This window comes from Podarcis vaucheri (genome assembly GCF_965113315.1).
Source record: "Podarcis vaucheri genome assembly, chromosome: Z".
NCBI lineage: Eukaryota > Metazoa > Chordata > Lepidosauria > Squamata > Lacertidae > Podarcis > Podarcis vaucheri.
Window position 1 is genome coordinate 20,063,018 of NC_138758.1, and position 24,060 is coordinate 20,087,077.

General features: G+C 44.1%; 1 protein-coding gene and 1 long non-coding RNA gene across 9 annotated transcripts in view; both read left to right on the forward strand.

The window, feature by feature from the left end:
• F8 (coagulation factor VIII) overlaps nucleotides 1-10,750 on the forward strand; it is an 85,414-nt gene extending 74,664 nt beyond the window's left edge. For all 5 annotated transcript variants that reach the window (XM_082207527.1, XM_082207526.1, XM_082207529.1 and 2 more), the window contains 6 exons: nucleotides 69-154; nucleotides 3,092-3,247; nucleotides 5,578-5,722; nucleotides 6,333-6,481; nucleotides 8,533-8,709; nucleotides 9,244-10,750. In XM_082207527.1, the coding sequence (XP_082063653.1) occupies nucleotides 69-154; nucleotides 3,092-3,247; nucleotides 5,578-5,722; nucleotides 6,333-6,481; nucleotides 8,533-8,709; nucleotides 9,244-9,399 (869 nt within the window). In that variant the 3' untranslated portion in view covers nucleotides 9,400-10,750. The remainder of the gene's footprint in view (nucleotides 1-68; nucleotides 155-3,091; nucleotides 3,248-5,577; nucleotides 5,723-6,332; nucleotides 6,482-8,532; nucleotides 8,710-9,243) is intronic.
• A 2,103-nt stretch (nucleotides 10,751-12,853) lies between these two features.
• On the forward strand, nucleotides 12,854-23,608 carry LOC309523645. Of its 4 annotated transcripts, none has more exons than XR_014215474.1 (4): nucleotides 12,854-13,036; nucleotides 16,507-16,846; nucleotides 20,308-20,437; nucleotides 23,376-23,608. It is a non-coding gene; the product is annotated as an uncharacterized lncRNA (long non-coding RNA). The 4 variants fall into 4 exon arrangements; XR_014215475.1 differs by lacking the exon at nucleotides 12,854-13,036 and adding an exon at nucleotides 15,524-15,540; XR_014215476.1 differs by lacking the exon at nucleotides 12,854-13,036 and adding an exon at nucleotides 16,020-16,038.
• Nucleotides 23,609-24,060: the final 452 nt, after the last annotated feature.

The following is a 24,060-nucleotide window of genomic DNA, read 5'->3' on the forward strand; positions in this document are numbered from 1 at the left end:
TCTCTCTCCAACAATGCCCATTTTCTAATCTAATCCTATTCCTCCTTCCTCCACTTTTTCTGTCCAAGGTCAATGGGTCCCCAGCCTTGCCAGGCTTGACAAATCTGGTTCAATCAATGCCTGGAGTACTGCAGAAAAGAATGCTTGGATCCAGGTAGGATTTATTAATCAGGAAGGGTGTGTGTGGATCTTGCAGGTGAATAGCACTAACACCAGTCTCAGAGGGGTGCAGAATCCTCAAACTAGCCTCTGCCTCAGGCAACGGTGACAGTAAAGGTTTTTAATTCCAGAGAGGAGCCATATTCAGGCTCCTTTCTCAAGCCTTCTACGGAAGTGTTAACACTTGATTAAGACTACTGCCTAACCCTACTCAGGAGCTATATTCTCACAGATTAGCAGAACCTATGAATGGGGGCAAGTGCCATAGCTCCACCACAAGTTGGAGGGTGAGCATTTGCAGTGAAGAGCCAACCATGCTTGTGGATGCTCTTAGGTGAGATGGAACTCTGGTTTCCCAGGGTTCTGCGTCACACAGGGAGCCTGCATGAGTACAGGAGACTCCTTTATGGTGATGGTTGCTTACTAACTGTGGAAGGGGGATAGTGATGGTGGTGGCAGCAAGGGGGGGGAGTGGACTTAGTGAGCTTATCTATCTTCATGCATTCTACTCACTCACAGACAGCTCTTCAACAGAGTAAGGTTTTTTATACTTAAATTTCTGGAGAATGCGTGAGCGAAGAGACTGGGGCTGCTCTCAAAGCCTTTCCTCTGGCATTGGCACATTCAGAGCCTTTGCATGCCAAAGCTTCCAAGAAAACTGATATCCCAGTTGCTCAGGGTTCCAGATCGCATGGAGCCTATATAGATGTGAAGCCTCCCTCTCTCCCTTCAGACCTTTTGCTCTGTATGCTCAGCGTGACTTGCCCTCTGCATCTGAAACTGTAAGTCTAAATCCCTGGAGAGGGCAAGTGTAAAGAAGCAGCTCTTCTGCCCTTACCACAATTGCCTCAGGAGGGAGGCCTACTGTGCCTCCTTCCAAGTTTTTAACCCCTTATCGTGGCTGGCAGTGGAAGCAGGTACACTAGGGCAAATAGGGCACTGTCTCTGCCTCAGTCTCAGGGCTGCCCGTGTAGATAGAGCTCAGCAGGGAGGAGGAGAAGAAGGACAGAACTAGTATTAGTTGGTTCTGCCTATCATTGGCTTTCTTGGTCCAGCTGCTGTGGGGCAACCTGCCTCATGCCCTTCCAGTCCCAATGCGCTGTCTAGGAAGGAACAAACATGGGCTATGAACAGTCATGAGGTAGAGACCAGTGAGCCCTTCATGTCTCCACAAGAACAAGAGCTGCCTGTGGATAGGCAGGGTGAAGCAATTTGTTTTTAGGTGTGTGTGTGTGTGTGTGTGTGTGTGTGTGTGTGTAGATAGACAAATAGATAGATAGATAGATAGATAGATAGATAGATAGATTTTTTTTTAATCCCATAAATTTGCTGCCCTGTGCCCCTTAAAAGGAGAGGCAGGAGACACACACACACAAAATATACATATACATATACATATACATATACATATACATATACATATACATATAGATTAGTGGCAGCCTTCTCTTCCTGAACATGGATCTTTCCTAGCCCTATCTGAAGATACCAAGGACAGTGGTGGCTGGTCCTCTCTGGGGCTGGTGGAGAAGAAAGCAGGAAGACCAACAGGCAGTACTTGAGCCAATGACAGTAGAGCCAGATAATTCTAATGTTTGCCCTCTTGAGTTTTACAAGGGGCAACACTGAGACTGAGAAGGAAGCAGTTGGGCAGGGCCACCCACTGGGTAGTCATAACTAAGAAGATCTAAGGTGTAGGAGGAATTGAAATTGAAATACTTTATTGTCACTTGTACAACTTATATACAGTGAGATTACACGAGCACCCCCACTCAGCTCTTTTAGTCTTCATTCCCCTCATTTACCGACACACACCCACCAAACCTGAAAGTCAGTTGCCCTGTTGTTATCTTTTCATTCAGCAGCCTAACAGCCCACGGATAGAAGCTGTTCTTTACCCTGTTGGTGCAACTAATCATGCTTCTATATCTTCTGCCTGGGGGCAGGAGATCAAGAAAGTGCCGGCCAGGGTGTGAATCATCCCTGAGAATTTTCCTCACTCTCCTGAGGCAATGTTCTTCCGCTATTTCATCCAGCGGATTCATGAGACAGCCCATAATATATTGTGCTGTATTCACCACCCTCTGTAGGCACTTCCTATTAGATGATGTCAAACCAGCGTACCACACCATGATGCAGTATGAAAAGACACTTTCTATTGTTGACCGATAGAAAAAGATCATCAAATGTTGATTGACATTGTTCTTCCACAATACTCTGAGGAGATGGAGTCTCTGTTGGGCTTTCTTAACCACCTGGGTTGTATTTATTTTCCAAGTAAGGTCTTCACTGAGATAAACTCCTAGGAATTTAAAGGAAGAGACTCTCTCCACACAGTCCGCGCCGATGTACAGCGGGACTAGTTCTCCTCTCTTCCTCCGAAAGTCCAACACCATCTCCTTTGTCTTGCTGATATTAAGGTGCAAGTTGTTCCCTAGGCACCATGTAGATATTTTTTGGACCTCCTCTCTATACGCTGATTCGTCTCCACCTGTTATTAAACCCATTATGGTGGTGTCATCTGCAAACTTAATAATTGCAGTAGACGGGTCAGATGATACACAATCGTATGTATACAATGAATACAGGTAGGGACTTAGTACACATCCCTGTGGTGTGCTAGTGCTGATTTTTAAGGAATTAGATGTTACATGTCCAATCCTCACTGTTTGTGTCTGATCTATCAGAAAGTCTTTATTGAATTGGGACTGAAGTTGGTGGTGTAGTGCCTTGTTTGCCCTAATGGACAAGCCTCCATTGGTAAAGGATTGAACCTGGAACTTTCTGAATGCAAAGCTTTTGCTCTCTCAAGCTCAGTATCATTTGCCCTGAGAAGCAACCTCTCTCCCTCTCCCTCTGCTGTCTCTGGGCCTCATAGCTTCCAAAAATCAATTGTCTCACTTGGTGTGAATTCCTGCTTTCTATTGTCCAGGTAGACCTGCTGCGACAACAGATCATCCATGGGATAAAGACACAAGGAGCCCGGCAGAAGTTCTCCAGCCTCTACATCTCCCAGTTTGAGATATTCTACAGTAGTGATGGAGAGAAATGGAAGTGTTATAAAGGCAATGCCACCAGCTCCAAGATGGTGAGTGCCTTTTCTCCCTCATCTTCCTCTAACCAGAAGGCAGAGAGCAAAGAAAGTGGAAAGGAAGAAGGCACAAAGGAAAGCAAAATTTCACCTTGATCTCCATCCCCCCCCAAGTATGCAGACTTTGTCATTGCACATACAATAGCAAACATGTATTTTTGCACTTTGGATTGGAAGTGCAACAGCAGAGATTATTCAGTATGTAGCTCACAGGTTTGTTCAGTTTTTGGTGTAAGCTACCTAAGGGGTGGTGTTTGTGTTGCTTAGCAACCATTCAGAGTGGCATGAGCTTTACTGAGGTATCATGTGCCCTGATTTGCTGTATAGTCCTGAGGGATTTCTCTTCTGTATGTTTAGGTGAATGTCCCTCTGTGATGCACAAGGCCTGAAATAAGAAAGACAAAACAACTCTGTTTCACTTTTCTCCTCAAATTATATGCAGTTTTACTCCATTTCCTTAGGAAAGTGTTATCAGGATTTTTCTCTCTGAACTCCAACTGCCTTATTTAAGTGCCTTTGCTAATGTTTAGGACTTTGGAACAATAGAAGCAGAACTTATGCTGTAATCCTTACTTCAGTTACTTGGAAGTAAACTTCATTAAATTCAGTGTGTCTTACTTCTGAATAGACATATGCAGGATTGCACTGTCAGAAACAATCAGTAAAAAACAAACACCAAGCCTTTTGACCCTGGGAATCTCCACCCAATGCAAAACATAGAATGATGTGAATGTACATGACCTTCCCAAATTATTACTAAAGTTAAGTACAGGTTCTTATTGATAAGAGAGGGGACCTGGTAGCCCTTCAGGTGTTAGATTCCAACTCCCAGCCAGCATGGCCAGTGGTCAGGGATGAAGGGAACTGTAGTCCAGCAACATCTGAAGGGCTGCACATTCACTAGCCCTGCTCTAGTTGATTGCTTAATATTTTATAATTAACAGAAGAATGGATGATCTGACTTGCAAAGCTTTGAGTTGAGGGTAATGAGTTGTAGTGTTGGTTCAAGGAAAAAATAGGTATAACAGAAAGGAGAGTTCCTGGATTCCAAAACCCAAGTTTGGGGCAAGTGCTCTTTGGTGAGAGAATCCAAAGATTCATGCATTATTCATGCATTAATTAGACTTATGCATGTTTATTAAATGAAGCTGCTTATCCCACACTATGTGTGGTGTAATCTAATGTTTACTCAGCAGTCAGTTTCATTGAGGTCAAGTAGACTTACTCCCTAGTAAAAGGATTTAGATTTAGGATTGTCGCCGCATACATTCAAGAAATCATATAAAGTTGCAGAACTTACTTGTGAGGACTAGTCATATGGCAGAAAGCTATTGAATATTAACTTCTTTATTTTGTTAATGCATACTCTTCTTTGGGTAGTTTAAAAATGTACAATTTTAGACTGCAATTTCATAGTCGCTTTTCTGGGAGTAAGCCCTCTTAAGCTGAGCAGAACTTACTTCTGAGAAGACATGTAGAGGGTACTGCAGTTATTGTCATGCACCCAGGTATTTTAAACCATGCTCAGAGCTTCATAGACTCCACAGGTCACACTTTGTACCAGACAAGTGCAAACATCAGTGGTATTATTATGAAGGATTCAGCATCCTTAGAACCTCAGCTTTAACTTAAACCCAAAAGCAGAACACCTCACCAAGTTTGTAGTCCTTAAGACTATAGTGATAGGCTATGTTTAAATGTGCAGGGAATTCCTGGTGAACTCTCTCAGAAACCTGTGACCAAGAGCAGACCAATGCTTTTTACCCCTCTCTACAACTAGCAAAATTGGAATAAATTGGGCCAAACGGGAAATATTCAAGTGTACTGAACAGGCATACTTTTAGAGGGAATTCAGCTTTTCTTAGCAAATAATTTGGATTATCTTGGCATAGAATTTTATTTTTTTTAGCACACACCACCTATGTAAGATGCCTCAAAACTAGGTATAGAGAGTAAAAAGGTGAAATATAGAGAGCTGCCTTACACTGTGTCAGAGCATTTAGCTCAATATTGTCTACACCGACTGGCAGCCACTCTCTTGGGGTCTTTCTCAGACATATTTAGCAATGCCAGATATTAAGTTGAGGACCTTTTGTAAGAAAAGCTTGTTCTCTGCTGCTGAACTATGGCCCTTCCCTTGCTATTCCAGTTAAATTAATATTTTTAAAGGGTGTGTGTCATTGACCTCATGACTTCCTAAAACTTCTCTTTGTTTTTATATGGAAAGCTTGCCTTCAGTGCCAGAGTGTGGATTCCATGCAGGCTTTGCATAGCCCCTGATCACAACTTCCATTCCCACCTCGGTGTTTTTCTCTCCTTGTCTGCAGATATTCTTTGGGAACGTGGATGCAGCAGGCGTGAGAGACAGCAGCTTTAACCCTCCCATTGTAGCCCGCTATATCCGTCTCCACCCAACACACTTCAGCATCCGCAACACATTGCGCATGGAGCTCATCGGATGCGACCTGAACAGTATGGCAGTGAGGCCCTCTCATCCTCCACATTCATAGAATCCGTAGGGTTGCAGAGGTGGAAGAGACCTTGGAGGTCCTCTGTTTCACACACCCCCCCTTGCCTAGTGAAGAATCTGCCATATAAGATGCAACTCTAGCGTCCCTGAGAGATGGCTGTCCAACCTCTGCTTAAATATCTCCAGTGAAGGAGAGCTCACCACCTCCTGAGGTGGTCTGTTCCACTGTTGTACAGCTCTTTCCCTTTCTCTTGATGTTTACCTGAAATCTGTTTCTCTTCCCTTTCCACCCATTGGTTTTCCTTCTGTCCTCTGGAGCATCAGAGAACAGGTCTGCTCCATCTGTCATGCCTCCCCTTAATTGTTTCTTGTCCAGGGTTAACATGCCCAGCTCTTTCAACCATTCACCATAGGACTCGGTTTCTAACCCACAAGAAGTGTTGGAAATCTACATAAGGTTTCTTACAACCATGTCAGTGCATGGCAAATGTAAACTTGAAGGTGTGACCAGAGCCACTTCAGGAACTGAGGGCCTCCCTTGGCAGGGTGGGAAGGAGAGGTGCTCTTGAGGGCAAGTGAGGGTCATGTTGTTTCTCCACTTTTCTCTCCTAGGCTGCTCTATGCCACTAGGAATGGAAAGCAATGCTATCTCCAATGAGCAGGTCTCAGCTTCTTCCTACATCAGCAATGTGCTTTACACTTGGTCCCCCTTTCTGGCCCGGCTTAACTTGAATGGGAGAGTCAATGCTTGGAGACCAAAGGTAATTTTGTGTATGGGCAGGAAGGATCTAAGGCAGAGCTGGTGAACCTGTGGCTCTCCTGCTGTCACACCAACTCCAGCCAGCATGGCCAATGGTCAGGGATGATGGGAGTTGTAGTCCAAAAACTTCTGGAGGGCCACAAGTTCCTCATTCCTGCTCTAGATTGTTACTCAGCATTGTATGATTACCAGGTGAATGGGTGAACTGACTGTTGCAAAGCATTGGGTTGGAGATGGTATGAAGCATTATGGTGTGAAGCATTATCTGTGGTGGACTATGTGCAGTGCAGTCCTGTTTAAATCCCACCTCCCGGCTCCTTCCCTTCCCAGCTGTGCTCTGTGCCCTCCTTGAGTGCCTGGAAGGTGTCCCTGAATGTGTGTGTGTGTGTGTGTGTGTGTGTGTGTGTGTATAGAAACCAGAGGTGGGAGAGAAATTTGATTTTGCTTGCATTTAAACAAAAACCTACCTGATTCACACTCTGTTAACCAATACACTTACTGAAACACAGCTATCCTTCTAAAGTCACATTTTCCTGAATTTTGTGATGCAGTTCTTCAGCCAAGCAATGCATACATAAATGCTTATTTTAGGGGAAAGTTTGCCTAAAAATAAATATGATGGCATATCAAAATGTAATATAACAGGGGAAATTTCTTGCAAAATGTGTACATTAGCGAAAGTGCATACAAAAGTATATATTAGGAGAAACTGATTTCTAGGGGACATTTCATTTTTTTAAAAAAATAATAAACTGATGTGGAAACTTGGAGAAGTGAAGACTGGAAATATGGAAATCAAAATGGGCATATTTGCCCATCTCTCAGGGTATATACATATGGGAGAAGGTGGTCCTGCAGAAGCTGTGACCACAAGCTGTGAAGGGCTTTTTTTTAAAAAAAAAAATGTCCTCCATGCTATTTAACATTTATATGAAGCTGCTAGGAGCTGTCATCAGGAGATTTGGAGTGAGGTGTCACCAATATGTAGATAACACCCAGCTCTTCCTCTCTTTTGATCTGAATCAGGAAAATCATAGAAACATAGAGTTGGAAGGGATCCTGAGTGTCATCTTGTCCAACTCCCTGCAATGCAGGAATCTCAACTAAAGCATCCATGACAGGTAGCTAGCCAACCTCTGCTTAAAAACCTCCAATGAAGGAGCGTCCACTACCTCCCAAAAGAGTCTGGAGGTGGTTGAGGTATTAGACTAGTACCTGGAGGCAATATTGGACTCCATGCGGGCCAGTAACTTTAAGCTGAATCCTGAAAAGAAAGAGGTGTTGTGAGTCCAGGAGGCAGGGAGATGTCCTGCCTTGGACAGGGCAGCACTCCCCTGGAAGGGGGAGGTCTAGCTTGGGGGTGCTCCTGGATTCAACACTGTCACTGGAGGCTCAAGTGACTAGGAATGTCTTTTTCCAGCTCTGGCTGGTTTGCCAGCTATGACACCTTTCGGACAGAAACAAATTTGCTATGGTATTCCATGCTCTGGTTACTTCCCAATTGGATTACTGCAATGCACCCTATGTGTGTCTTTCCCTTGAATATAGCATCCAAAATGCAGTAGCCAGATTACCGACTGGGGTTTCCTATAGAACTCATATGACCCCTGTTTCAAAATAGAACAGGTTGCCGGTTAATTTTTGGGTCCAATTTTAGGTGCTTACGCTCATGTTTAAATAACTTAGGTCACCAATACTGAAAGACTGCCTCCTTCTCTACAGATCCTCTTTAGTTTTAAACTCAGCAGAGGGGGCCCTCTAGTTAGTTCCACCACCCTCAAAAGGTTCATGGGCTCATGGCCTGGGAGTGGGCCTTCTCTGTGGCAGCCCCCTAAGTTGTTGAATTCCTTCCCCACAAAGATGTGTTGTACTTACATTGTACAGTATTTTGTATGCTTGAAGACGCACCACTTTGACACAGGCCTTTGACCCTTCTATCTTTTGTTGTGCAATGCGCTGAAGAGCACTGAAGTTAAAATGGGAAAAACCAGAGAAGTGTCCCAGGGCAGCCATAACAGCAGGCACTTGAAGGCCTCACTGTCTTTTCCGCAGGTTGACAGCTCAGCGGAGTGGATTCAGGTGAACTTTCGTAAGACCATGCGGGTGACTGGGTTGATGACTCAAGGTGCAAAGTCTGCCTTCACCAAAATGTTCGTGAAGGAGTTTTCTCTTTCGAGCAGCCTGGATGGCAAGCACTGGGCCTCTGTCCTACAAGGCGGCAAAGAGAAGGTAAATAAGGCCTACACTTCTGGGGTGTCACTGGTGCTCCTTTATTCCAGCCAGTGACAGCTCCCTTGATTGGAAGGTTGGCAGTTTGAATCTCTGCAACAGGGTGAGCTCCTTTTGCTCTGTCCCAGCTCCTGCCAACCTAGCAGTTCAAAAGCATGCCAGTGCAAGTAGATAGGTACCACTGTGGTGGGAAGGTAAACAGCATTTCCATGTGCTGCTCTGGTTTCCGTCACGGTGTTCCGTTGCGCCAGAAGCGGTTTAGTCATGCTGGCCACATGACCTGGAAAGCTGTCTGTGGACAAACACCGGCTGCCTCGGCCTGAAAAGCGAGATGAGCGCTGCAACCCCATAGTCACCTTTGACTGGACCTCACCATCCAGTGGTCTTGTACCTTTACCTACTGGGTCCCACAAGAGGCCAATGCTGCTATGTGGCAATAATGGCCTGACCCAGCCCCAGTAAACTTGATCTTCTTTTTCAAGCAGCTTTAGAGGTCGAAGGAAGAATTAATTATCCCGCCCACCTTCTTTTCAGATTTTCCAGGGAAATAAAGATAATTTCAGCCCAGTGGTGAACCTCCTAGACCCTCCGCTATTTGCTCAATATTTGAGGATACACCCTGTCCGCTGGAATAACCACATTGCACTGAGGATGGAGTTTTTGGGCTGCGACACCCAGCAGATGGCCTAGCCTGGATGCACCTGCACTTTTGCCAATGCAGCGAACTTTCAGCAGCCCTTGTGCAAGCCACCCACGCCATGCCGGCTGGAACAAGCTTATATCAGTGACATTTGAGCAAAATGATTTCTGTCACCCATATATTTTTGATAATGTTTTTGTAGCGTAAGAAACAAAAATCATTGTAAGGCTCATGCTTCTGCACCGATTACTGGAAACATATTGTTTCTTGCAATACGTACCTGCATCGTGGTTTTTAGGGCCAAACTAGGGGTAATATTAACTGTGCGTTTGCAATTAATGTGTCTAGTTGTTGTTGGTTTGTTTAAAAAAAGGAGTTGTTTATGAGTGTGGGGCGGGAGATCAGGATTGGATCTATGGCACACAAGGAGGAGGTAAAATGATGGTTCTCCACGCTGCAGTGCTGCAGCCCTCAAAAAAGAGTTCTTATTCACCCAATGATGAAAGCTTCTTATGATGCCAGTGGCAACTTCTCACCTAGAATGAATGGCGATTCTGAGAGAGTGAGATGTCCCATAATGAGCATGGTCTTCACTGGGAGCCCCATGGCTGCTTTTGAAATTTTAAAAAACTAGACATGTGAATTTAAATCATGTAATCAATGCCATATTGTTTGGTTTGCTTACTGTAATTTTAATCACAGTTACTTGGAAGTAAGGCCCACAGAACAATGTGCATCCTATTTTGGTCCACACATGCATAGAATTAAGGTGAGTAAAATAAGGAAATATTTTCTAGCATCAGTGTTATGAGAAAAATATAAAAACCCATTGAAATATAAAATGTGAATGAGTCCTAAATAGACTGATATAGTCAATAGAACAGGGATTGCCCCCCCCCACAACCCCTGATGCTGTTGTACTTTAATTCATATCAGTCCCAGCTAATGGTCAGGAATGATGGGAGTTGTAGTTCAGCAACATCTGGAGGGCCACAGGTTCTCCACCCCTGAATTAGAATTTGCTACATAAGAATAGAAGAAGAGCCCTGCTGGATTATACCAAAGGTCAGTCTAGTCCAGCATCCTGTTTTCCACTGTTGGGCAATCAGGTGTCTCCAATTGTTTTCTTAATTCCGTTTCAAACCATCCATCGCATGAAGGTGGACAGTTGATAAACCTATCAAGTCACTTCCTTCTTTGTGCTGTATAAGAGCCAATGCCACAATCTTAACCATGTGTTTTCCATCAGGAGAAGACATACACTTTCAGATCCTTTTGGATGTTGTTACAAAAGGTGAATGTGTCAAGCATTTTTATGCCTTTCTGTTTTCAGATTTCTACCTGTGCGTATCTGTAGTCAGAGAACAGTGCCTCATGATTAAAGACCACTTGTCTTGTTAAGATCTGTACTTTCTCCTCTTGTTTTCCTCCCTTGACTGATTCCTGAGCTTTCCCAGCATTAAAAGTCCTAGCTGCAAGCACAGTCAGCATTAATAGCAGGTAATAATTAATTAGTGAGGGAGGCCTCCTTCTGCAGTTTATAGTTATTTTCTATAAACTCCTGGGATCTCAAATAACTGGAGAGGCAAAACATGTTTGACTTATTATTTGATTTTTTTTCTTAATTTGCATACCACCTTTCAAAAGACCCGTCCAACGTTGTTTGTTGTACTAGCAAGAAAAGCAGTCAGAAAAGGAACGACATTGGTCATATATACCGTACACACCAGTCATTTAAAGCACATGGTTTCCCACAAAGTAGTTTGCCCCCTGGGAATTGTAGTTTGTTCAGGGTGCTGGGAATTCTATCTCCATGAGGGGCAAACTACAGTTACCAGGATTCTTTGCTATAACTGGTGTGGATGTGATCAACAAGTACACCTGCATAAGTTTTAAAAGAGAATCTAAGAGCTGGCATAGAGGTGATAAGGCTTAAGCATGTGTAAAAGGTGGCTTGGCAGATTTCCCTAAGAGGGAGTTCTACAGCCATGGTGCCAGCACTGAAAAGGCCCTGCCCTTGTTACCAGCCAATCAGATCGTAACAGGTCATAGGGCAGAGAATAGGGCCTCTGAAGTTGACTTTAGGGCCACAGTACTATCATTAGGGACGCGGGTGGCGCTGTGGGCTAAAGCCTCAGCGCCTAGGGCTTGCCGATCGAAAGGTCGGCGGTTCGAATCCCCGCGGCGGGGTGCGCTCCCGCTGCTCGGTCCCAGCGCCTGCCCACCTAGCAGTTCGAAAGCACCCCCGGGGGCAAGTAGATAAATAGGTACCGCTTACCAGCGGGAAGGTAAACGGCGTTCCGTGTGCGGCTCTGGCTCGCCAGAGCAGCGTTGTCACGCTGGCCACGTGACCCGGAAGTGTCCCCGGACAGCGCTGGCCCCCGGCCAATAGATGTGAGATGGGCGCACAAACCCCAGAGTCTGTCAAGACTGGCCCGTTCGGGCAGGGGTACCTTTACCTTTACCTTTACTATCATTAGGACACAAGTGGTCCTTGGGCATTTGAGAAGGAACAGCAGATTGTGGCCACAGGGATACCTTGCATCCATGACATCTAGGTTTTGTGAGTGCTAAAGCCCCCGCTGTAGCCTTGGCTGCTACCTGGTGAAACAGCTGACTGTACAACAATAATGGAACAGGGCAGAGGCTGCAAATCATTTGTCAATGCTATCCCAGCTGCTACAAAATTAAAGATAATGACATTTTTTAAAGAACACGACTCTGCTTTCCAACAAGTAAATTAAGCAACACCGAGGTAGGTTAGCAAAGAGTGAGTGACCCAAGGCCCCGTAGTGAATTTCCTGGCTGAGCCCAGGGTTCCCTAGACACAGCCCAACACTATTTATTTATTTATTGTGAATTGTTTTAGTGGGTGTATTTAATATAAGCTGCTTCTGAGAGCCATTATAGCTGAAATACAATTTTATTAATATAGTGACTCAATAAATAAGGCTACAGAACTGCTTCCACTTTCCTGGGAGTTAGTCCCATCAAACCCATCAAACTTTGCAAAATACCTGAAGGATTTGGGGGGCACATGCCCATGACATAAATTTGAATAAAAGTTGTGTGTATTAATTTCCACGCCTGGATGTGGGAAATTAAGACTGGGTGTGGCTGTGCTCTTGCCAGCACTGTTTATTAGAGTGAGCCTAACTTCCCTATAAAGGAAAGTAAACTCCGGGGGGGGGGGGGTAAAGAAGAAAGGAAGGAAACAGGGATGCCAACTTAAATATTGTGGGTACCCAGATAAGCCCTACCCCACATAATTGATCACATGACACAGTGCATGCATATTATTTGAATGGGAATGCCCATCCATCAACTTTGTGTCCATCAAATATTTTATTGTGAGGGACGAAGCCCCCATGCCTCCTGGGAGTTGGTTCCTATGGAGAGAAAGCTGCAGTAGATCTGAGATCCATTGCAAAAGACCCAGGGTTCAGGTGCCCTGGACTATCCCCTAAAAGTACCCATGTTTCTAAGTGGACATTTATAGGATTGTGCTGTACATCTTCCCAGGAATGTTGCTGTTAAAGATACAGGAGTGCCTTTCGAGGTCATGCACGAGTATTCCCATATAGTTGAGAGCTGTGATGTCACAAAGGTTGTCTGGTTCCATGTGGATATTGTGGAAATCAGGCAGAGCTTCTGGTTGTGGGTTTTTCCACTGGCATCTGCATCACGGTATGTTGAGCATAGTACTAAAAACATGGGTTTACTTATGTGCCTTTTAACCAGGGCTGACTCTGCTATATCTGATAATGTAGCTGTCAGCTCAGTGCCCAGCACTTATTACAAAATCAATAGCATATTAAAGGTTATTTTAAAGCTGCTATTGGTAGCCCCAAGAGCTGTGCGTGGAATCTGTGATTGTGACAGTACAAGTGTAAGATTAGTGTGCATCTTAGTGTGTTCATATACGTGTATTGTGATAAGCTGGGCTTTTTTAAAAAATGGGGGGGGGAGCGATAGATTGCAAAACACCTCCAAGGTATGTAACTGGACAGGTTCCAAGACATGCTCAAATGTTCCAAGGCCAAATACTGCTTCAAATCAAGCCTGTCTCAGGAGGAACGAATTGCATTCTGCACCACTGAGCGATTAATGGGGTGTGAAGTGCCTGCCTCTGCTATGACAAATGATGTATATCTGCAGCATGATCTGCTCAGTAAAATAAGGGCAATGGAAAGACAATGGAAAGGAAATTGTTGATTGCCTGTGAGCTGCTCTGGATTAAAGGAACATTGCCCTGTCAAACCATCGTTTTAAAAATGGATACTGTTCTGATTTCTGGGTGAGCAGGTTTTTCCTAATACCGCACAGCAACAGCCCTATAAATGTGCAGAAATACTTTAAAAAGAAATTATTTGCTGGTGTTTAAAGATTGCCAGATTGGGAGGAGAAAATATTTATTTTTTAAAATAGTGGTTAGTATCCCACCTGTCACATGGGAGGCTCAGGTTCTTTTAAGGATTGGATAGCTCAGTTGTTTAGAGCATGGTGCTGATAATACCAGGGTTGCAGGTTCGATCCCCATATGGGACAGCTTCATATTCCTGCATAGAATATTATTCTATGATTCATATCATAAAGATATCAGGACGGTGTACAACAATACAACATGAAACACCATTATAAACGCTGCAAATAATCACAAAAAGTGCTTGCAAAGGCCTGTCAGCATGCAAAGATGCCTGGAAGTCAGAAGAGAATGTTCCTGGGGAAGCCCAGCCAGATGGACAGGGTATAAATAAATTATAATTATTATTATTGTTGTTATTGTTATTTATTATCTGTGCTGGAAGAGTGTTTTACACCATGGGACACTAAATGCCCGGGGACACTAAATGCCAGAATCCTAGCAGAGGACAGTCGGGCCTTGGCAACATGGGGTGCTTGTTGACAAAACTGATAGAAAACTGGCCAGAGAGCTAGCCTGGGTGCTGTCTATCTACTGCTGAAGCCTGAAACAAAGAGAAATTAGGCATGCTGCCACCCGTACCCCCTCAACATTCCAACTAGATCCACAATTAAAGTGGGGTGGGGATACATCTGAAATGACTCCCCCCTGCTGCTTTAACCTAGGGTTGCCAGGCATTCCCGGGGACAGTCCCCGGATTTGAAAATCTGTCCCCGGACAAATTCCATCCCTGGAATGTCCCCAGATTTGCAAATCTGTCCCCGGGAAATGCGGCAGCGGCAGCAGCCCGGAGCCAGCCTGTTACTGCAGTTGGCTCTGGCTGGCTTCAGGAGCTGCTCGCTGCCATGGCGCCCGCCATTTTTCTGTGCCACAGCGATGAGCAGCTCCTGAAGCCACCCAGAGCCAACTGCACTACCAGGCTGGCCCCTCCTGGGCAATGGCTGCCCGCCTGTGACTCCCGAGCCTCCCCTGATCTGTTAAAACAAAGGGGGAAGGGGGAAGGAGATCGGGGAAGGCTCAGGAGTCACAGGCACGCGGAGTGCCGTTGCCCAGTTTTTTTAAAAAACTCGCATTTATGTTTCACGGTGAGAAAGAAGGGCTTTACTCCTTTATACAATATGCATGTGTGCTTGGGCCCAGGGTCTTTTGCCTCACCATCCCCACTACTGACTCCTTGTTGTTACCCAGCTTCAAAAAAAGAGTGTCCCCCGATTCATTGGGGGAAAAATCTGGTAACCATACTTCAACCATCATGGGCAAGTGTGCTGGTGACCTAGAACTGGACGACAGAGTGCAAGGGTTGCCGGGCCAGGATAGTCCTACACGCTAATATATCAGGGACCAAACCTGAGGCTTAGGGACTGCCCTTGGTGATGACAAGGGGATGCCCCCCTGCTGATGTAATGGGAACAGGCCCTAGAGATGGAGGTTAATTGGGAGAGGGGAGGGCAGAGCCACCCCAGTATCTGTGCTAGAATTTGTAGCTGGTTCCTGCGGAGTTGAAGCTTACTGCATGCACAGCCTTCTTAATAAATGTTATTTTATTTTATTAAAGGCACTCTCACCCACCTGGAGATTCAGGCCTGCCATTTGCCACTTAGAGGGGGCCAGGCAAGCCTGGAGATTCCAGGTCAGACCTTGGAGGTAGGCAATCCTAGTCATGGCCCATTGCCATGCGGTCAGTGGACCAGGGGGACTAGGCAGAGGGCCTTCTCGGTAGTGGCGCCCACCATGTGGAATGCCTTTACATCAGATGTCAAGGAGATGAGTAATTATCATCATCATTTTTATTATTATTATTTGTATGCTGCCTTTCCATAGTTGAAACTATGCTCAAGGCGGCTTACAACATGACACGATTGACATAATTACAAACATAACAGAAGTCATAATAAATAAAACACATCAAAAAGTACACAACCAAGTGGAAACAATTTCCACGTAAATCATAAGATCTAAAACTAAAGATACAACAATAATATCAATAACAGCAACGGCTCTCTCAACCCCCCATAAATAATACGCCAGCCCAAGAATCTGTTCAACAGCCTCAGCTTTTGTAGCTGGAGTCAGTCAGCACTCCACTCTCCCAGGCCAGATGGGAAAAGGCCAGCAAGGCAGGGTGCAGGTCTTCCAGGGCTCACAGCCAAGATGGTCTCATTTAAAACAACACAGATAAAAATAAAAACGATTTAAAAGAGGAGCCCTCCTTGCTAAGCAGCAGCCGCAGTCCTTGTGAGGCCTGACAAGCCCTACCCCAAGCCAGGTGGAAAGAGGCAAGGGGCAGGGCCCTTCAGGCCTTTAGGAGACATCTGAAAGCAGCTCCATATAGGGAAGCTTTTTAAGGTTTGATGTTTTACTATGTTTTTATATGTGCTAGAAGCTGCCCATTTTTTTTTTAAAAAAAACTTCCCTATACAGGATTGCCTTCAGACAGCTCGGGAGTCGAATAAATCCATACCCTCCAAAATTTCTACAATGAAAATAGGGACATCCTAAGGAAAAGGAGGATTTTCCAGGATCCAGTCAGAAACCGGGATGTCTTCTCTAAATCAGGGACACTTGTCTTCCTGATGTTTGGTAGGAGCCTCCTTTCTTGTAACTTGAATCTATTGATTGGAGTCCTACCCTCTAGAAGAGCAGAAGAGAATCTGGCTGTGTCTGCCATGTGGCAGTTGCTGCATTTGTCCTTTCCCTCATCTCCTCCTAACACCCATTCACTTGTGTTTTTTAGATTCTTCTGGCCTCAAAGACGGGGGTTTGCTCAGCCAAGACGGCTGTATGTGTGTTTATGTTTTGTGTGGACAGTCCAGAGAAATCACTAGGCTTGTCAGAATCCCTGCAGCCTGCAAAAGCCATGGATTTGACACGGCACAAAATAGTGCATGCCCACATGCTGTGCCTGGCAGTTTGTACCTCCTGCATCCAGGGCATCTCCTCCCCTGCAAGGATTTCCCGTGCATTTGTCACTCTCAATGGGTTTAGAAGGCGCACCGCTTCAAGACAAATCAGGAGGCCTCCTCTGTCTCTGCAGTTGAACACAAAGGAAATGGATCCGGGCCTTGAAATCCACCGTAAGTTTTTAAATTTTATTTGAAGAACAGCTACATAATAACTAGTGAGGAAATTGCATAGTTGTCTTATTATTTTTTCATTGTTTATTAATTTAAATGCTGCTTTCATGCCCAAATGACTTCCAAGTGGTTTACAGGTATAAAACCACAGGACCGTAGGCTTTATACTGATGGGATGTGGGTGGCACTGTAGTCTAAACCACTGAGCCTCTTGGGCTTGCCAGTCAGAAGGTTGGCAGTTCAAATCCCCAGGGTGAGCTCCCGTTGCTCTGTCCTTGCTCCTGCCAATCTAGCAGTTTCAAAGCATGCCAGCGCAAGTAGATAAATAGGTACCTCTGTGGTGGGAAGGTAGATGGTGTTTCCATGCGCTCTGGCGTCCGTCACGGTGTTCCATTGCACCAGAAGTGGTTTAGTCATGCTGGCCACGTGACCCAGAAAGCTGTCTGCGGACAATTGCCAGCTCCCTTGGCCTGAAAGCGAGATGAGCACCACAACCTCATAGTCGCCTTTGACTGGACTTAACCGTCCAGGGGTCCGTTACCTTTACCTTTTATACTGAGTCAGACCCATTGGCCCATCTAGCTTAGTATTTTCTATAGAAGCAGCCTAAAGTTTACTCGCACCCGATATGTGAATGATCACATGCATCACGCTGAACCCAGAAGTGACCCAGAGACATCATAAAGATGTCATGGAAACATCACCGAAAGGGCGGAATGGGGGCAGACTGGGGTGCTTGCAGGCTTTTTCAATGCATTTCAATTATCTGCAATTTCACTGACTGTAGCAGTGCTCTTCAACCTCGTGTGCAACTCCCACCTTCCCTGACCACTGGCTAAGACCACTGGATGTTGTAATGCAATAATATATGGGCACCTAAGTTTGAAGAACACTGGTCTATACTGACTGGTAGTTGTTCTCCAGGGTTTTAGGCAAGGAACATTCACAGCTCTACCTGGCGGTGCGGGGATCAAACCTTCTTCATGCCAACTTGAAACCTTCGTGCAAAGCTAATACTTTGCCACTAAGCTATGATCCTTCTCCAGTTTTATAAATCAGTTGAAAAGGCAACACATCATTAAAATACAAAATAAAGCACTGAAAACAAAATGTGCCTCAAAGCAAGCCAATTAAAAAGCATAACTATTAAGAGAGGAGGTAAAACAATTAAACCAGGAAGTTTTGCAAGGCGACAGTGGGGAACCTTTGACTCTCCAGATGCTGCTGGACTCCACAGCTTGGATCAGCCCCAGCCAGAGTGTGCAATAGTCCAGGATGATGGACAGTGTAGTCCAGCAACATCTGGAAGGCTGCAGGTTCCCCACCCCCGTAACGAAATCTGGCTCCAGTGTGCTATCATTAGGCACACAGCCAGCCCAGGGCATTTTGCTGCCCTAAGCAAAACTGAAAATGCCTCTGCCCATCCACTCACCTGCTGCTACACACCCACACAGAGCTGCTCACTTGCACGCCACCTGAGGCAGCTCAAGGAGGCAGGTGATGGTGGTGGCAAACAGGCAGAGGGTAGGTCGACCACTGGCAGGTGGGATCTACTGCCTGAGGCCGGTCAGCTCTGCCTTAGGGTTCCATATTGGTCAAGAACGTGCAAAGAATATGAGCTCAGCATTAAAGCCTACACTTTATATAAATACATCTGAAGGCTCAGCAAATGAGATCAAGGATCTCAGGCAGCAGTTCTGGGGAAAAACCTTTGCCTCCTTGAGATGCTGACACTAATAATGGGTCAAAGGTCTTCCAGACTTTGACTTTCATACTGAAAAAACACACACCATGAAATTTCTTTTTAGTTTGTCAATTGGAACCACTCAGTGAGTTTTGAGCCCCTGGCTGTTCCAAGCTTAGGTTGGCCAAAATTCTTCCTGAGCGTAGTTGATTTACACTGTCTTTTGTGATTTTACCTTTGTTTTCTTGTGTTTATTTATTTTTTCTTTCTTTCTCTCTCTCTCCCCCCCCCTTGTGTTTATTTATTTTTTCTGTCCTCTACCACAATATATTTTATGGTGGGCAGTTTATACCATACTTAAAAAAAATACAAGAACTAATAAATAAAAGCCCCAGGAACAAGAGGATGTCTAGGATTCTGCAATCACAAGAGATGTACAGTATTTGTGTCATTCCCTAGTCAGCAGCTATCTTCAGCCAATAACACAAGGGCAGCCAACATGGTGCATTCCAAATGCTGTCGGACTACAACTCCCCAAACCCCCATCAATTGGCCTCACTGACTGGGACTGATGGGAACTGGGGTCCCAACAAAGATGTGAAGGGCACCACGGCTACCTCTGAATTAATACATCTCTCTGGGGAAAATGTATAATTAGGAGCATATACAACCCATCCCCTGGTGCCGCAATGATACTTCTGCTACTATGCGCCTTTTGCCTGTTCTAGAGAAAAAAACCACAACAACAATGGTTTGAATCCAGAGAAGAGCTAGTGGAACTCTGCTTGTGCAATATGCACTTATTTTGCTTTGCGCCAGGCCAAAATCCACTCCTATGGGTTGAGAAACCTCTGGAAAAGAATGGAATGGGGCATGGAGAGTGGAGCAGGGCAAGGAAATCTGAAGAATTTGGATTAAAAAGTTGTTAAAAATCAAACAAACAAACATCTATTGTTTTCAGTAAACAGTATGCCATAACCAAAAAGTAACAAACAGACCACCAAGAAGAAGAACAAAACAAAACAAAACAAAACAAAACAAAACAATAACACCATGTTAGATCACTCATAGAGCTTTTGTATCAGAATTCACGAGATTTTTTTTAAAAAACCCGAATTTGATAGAATCACCTACAAATTTTTATTTTTATTTTTGTATACTTTTCAGATATATACATTTTACTGATTTTACAATCATTTTGACATTTTAAAACTTGACTTCCTTCCCCCTCTTTCTGCGGTTCCTTAAATTTATTTTTAATATCTTCTGCATATCCAAATTAACTTAACTTACTCATTCACTTATCTTCTTTATATATATACTCTTATGTGGCTGCAGGTTGTTACAATAATCCTGCCAGTGTTTTTATCTGTTTACAATTTATCTGCAAATATTCGATAAACCATTTCCATTCTTTTATAAAAAAAATTGTTACCTTGATATCTTATTCTTCCGGTAAGTTTCACCATTTCTCCATATTCCATAAGTTTTTGTATCCATATTCTTTGCTGGGACGACTTCTTTCCATTTTTGGGCAAGTAACATTCTTGCTGCTGCTGTATACATGAATAAATTTCTATAAAATTTAGGTAGAAGGGCTCTAGAATCACCTAGAGATGCAAACAGAATCAAATTTCCTTCCCAACTAGCTCTGGAGGGTGAGTTCTTCAGGTGAGTTCTTCCAGCCACCAGAAGTGGTCACATAGGGAGCCAATGAGACCTGTGTCTGTTCACATTGTCAGTTTTATTTTTTGTGCCTTCACTGTCTCCCCTGCAGGTGTTCGCCGGTCCTGGCTGTCAGATTACCTGGATGATGTCTGGACTCATGTCTTCCACTCTTTCCCAAGGTCGGCTCTGTACGCCTTCCCGGTTGCTTTGGGGATCCTGTTCCTTCTCTGCTGTGCCACGTAAGTGTCATGGAAAGGGATTTATTCCACCTCCCAATGTCTGAACTAAGGTAGGGATGAGGGCCTTGTAGACCCTCCAGCCATTGCTGGATTACAACTCTCTGATCAGATGGGGCTGGTGGGAATTGGGAGTCCAGTCCAGTTCCCTGATCAGTTTAGCAGCCAATCCCTCTTCCCAGGAAATTCTGTGAATTTTAGCTCTGTGAAAGTAATAGAGACCAATTCACAGCATCCTTAATAAATAAACTACAGCTCCCAGAATTCATTCTTTTTCCCCCCGGTGGGTGGAAGGAAACCATGACTGTACTGTATAAAGTGGTATAATATTTATTTAAATGTAAGTGCAGATGGGCCTGAGATATGAAACTTGTTTTCCTCTGAATGACCTGCAGTAACTTTGTCCAAAGGTTGCCCTGGCTTGAACTTCCTCAATTAGACTGTCTTCTTGCGCAATTCTGTCAGATGTCTGTAGTCAGAGGCAACCAGTCAATGCTGCCTTTCTGGTGACCAGCTTTAAATAGCACTCACCTTCAGAGAGAGGGAGGCTCACAGAGGCAGATGGTGGTGGGGAATATTGAAATATAAGTAAAAAAGACCCTAAGGTAGTAGTGAGGCAAAAATACAGGGGACCCACTGCCAGTCAGTACTCAGTATATGGTCTGGCTCAGTATAAGGAAGCTCCCTGTGTTCTTAGGAAATATTTTCTCAGCTTTTATGTACTCCACCTATCATTGCACTTATGCTCAGAGGGTCTCCTGCAGATATCATCACATCAAATGATCTGCCCATGCAATGTAGAAATTAGGCTTTTACTGTAATGTGGTGTTCCCTACCCTTTAGAACTTTTCCCCAGTCCATTGCAGTTGGGCCACATTTCTATTATATTTTTGGTACCTTGTGAAGACTTTACTTTTTCAACGAGCCCTCTAAGTGGAGATTGTTGTTCCTGTTGTCAATATCCTTACGTTTATTACCCTGCCTTCACCAGCAGGTCCCAAGGCGGGTTACAACAATTTAATATTCAGAAATGAAAATCAGTTTCAACAAATTAGTTTCAGGAATAGGCAGTGTTTTTCTCTCCCTCAGGAGGTACTCAGGGGTATGTAGTACCGGTACCTTTTCATTGTTGGTGAAAAGTGTGGCATGTACCTATTTTTCTAGAGAAAAAGCACTGGGAATAGGGTTGTAATTGTATTGGATTTGAAACTTGAACACACACACATTTTTAAAAAAAAATAAATTATTTTTGCTGTTAACCACTTCAGGGTATTAAATTGGATACATAGAGTAAATGAAACATTGAAAAAAAGAAATTCTCTCAAGACAGCAAAAGGCTTTTGTTCTCTCAGAGTACAAGGGAGGGGGTCTTATTTTGCTCTTGTTAAGTTGTGAGTGAACATATCAGACGACACAGTGTTTCTTCAAACAGCTCTTCTTTATTCAGAGGCCACAACAGAAATGAACTGAAGGGCTCAGTCAGCCTATTTATATAGAGCTCCAGTACAATGTTACTGTAGCAACTTTCTAAAACTTTCCAATCACTGAACGTCACTTTCAATCCTTCATTTGCATAACTATCTACAGTATCCATCCAATCACTGAACGTCACTTTCGATCCTTCATTTGCATAACTATCTACAGTATCCCCCTGCTGGCCCAGGGTGAAAACTTCAGTACATAACAGCTCTCAACTGAATAATGTTGGGGAATGCTGTGAAACCAGTGAATTTTGATTTCAGTAAGGCTTCTGACAAAGTCCCTCATGATATTGTATTCTTGCGAAGAAGCTGGTAAAATGTGGGTTGAACGAGGTAACTGTAAGGTGGATTTGTACCTGGTTGACTGACAGAGCCCAAAGAGTGCTTGCTAAAGTGACAAGTGGGGTGCCATAGGGTTCTGTCCTAGGCTCATAGTTGTTCAACGTCTTTATAAATGGCTTAGGTGAAGGAATTGAGGGGGTACTGCTTATTCAATTTGCAGATGACACAAAACCGGGAGGGGTAGGTAATACTGCAGAAGAAAGAATTAGGGTTCAATATGACTTTGACAGATTGAAGAACCAGGCCCCAACTAACAATGAATTTCAGTATGGAGAAATGCAAGGTTCTGCACTTAAGCAGGAAAAAATGAGCAGCACCAGTATAAAATGGGGGACATCTGGATTCTAAGTTCTGCCAGTTTTCAGTACTGTGTGCAGGGCCAAATTTAGGTTTCATGAGGCCCTAAGCTACCGAAGATAATGGGGCCCTTTATATGTCCAGCTGTCCTCTGTCAACAAATTGTCACTGTTTTTTGTGTTGAATACAGTGGTACCTTGGGTTACAGATGCTTCAGGTTACAGACGCTTCAGGTTAAAGAATCCGCTAACCCAGAAGTAGTACCTCGGGTTAAGAACTTTGCTTCAGGGAGAGAACAGAAATCGCACGGTGACGGGGCGGCGGCAGTGGGAGGCCCCATTAGCTAAAGTGGTACTTCAAGTTAAGAACAGTTTCAGGTTAAGAACGGACATCTGGAATGAATTAAGTTCTTAACCCAAGGTACCACTGTATATGCTATATGGTAATTTATGGACCTAATAGGTATCTATAGCCATTTGCACATAACAAAATATGTATTTTATCAAAGTATTTTTTGAACTTCTCTTATATTTTGGAAATGTACATCCAGGTTTTTTTTCCCTTTCATTTTTTTGGGGTGCCCCAAGAGAGTGGGGCCCTAAGCTATAGCTTGTTTAACTTATACGTAAATCTGGCACTGACTGTGTGGTTTGGAAGGAGTTGGTAAAATAAAGAACACTGCCTTCACTCTTCTGTGTATTTCCACAATTCTGGGGGTTCCTGCTTTTTCTTAGGCAATCAGTTTCTATTCTTTTTATAGTCCATTTACGCATACGCGAATGCATTTTTCCTCAGTGTGGCCTTTTGTGTGTGTTTTCCAGAGTCCTTATGGATTAAGGAGGTGCTGCCGGAGGCGATCAGCATATTTCAGCCATCAGTTTGAATATCTTTGTGATCCTTCACCAGGTTTGAAAACTCAGCCCCATCACTAATCTCAGCAAAATCCTGGATGGTCACATTACCTGATCTGATTATTCAGAGGGGGGTGGGGGTGGGAAACCAAACAAACTACTGTTGTTACTCCTTTTGAATAAATGTTGTCATTTCACATGCAGCAGTGCTAGCATAAACTGTGGTTGTTAGGCTGATCACAAAGGGTAAGAAATAAGGAAATTAGGTCATCAATCTACGGTATACGTTTTGTATGAATATTTTGAAAAGGACTGGGGCTTTAAAATGCTGTTGTGATGGTTCCTGTTAATCTCCTCATACATATGGGATAGCTGCATCTTCCCACATTGCAAGGAGTTGGACTTGATGATCCTCAGGGTCCCTTCCAACTCTACAATTCTGTGATTCATACTAATTATGGCAATTGTCGCATGGTTATCAGGAGAGGCCTTTGGGGCAGAAACCAAGCCCCTACTTAGGGGGATGAGGAGGATCTCAAATGGCTGACTACTGCATTTTGAAGTAAGGGAAGTAATGCACATTGCCATCTAAAAATACATTCCCATAAGAACAATAAGCCTAGTAATTAATATTACCTAACTGCACCACCACTGG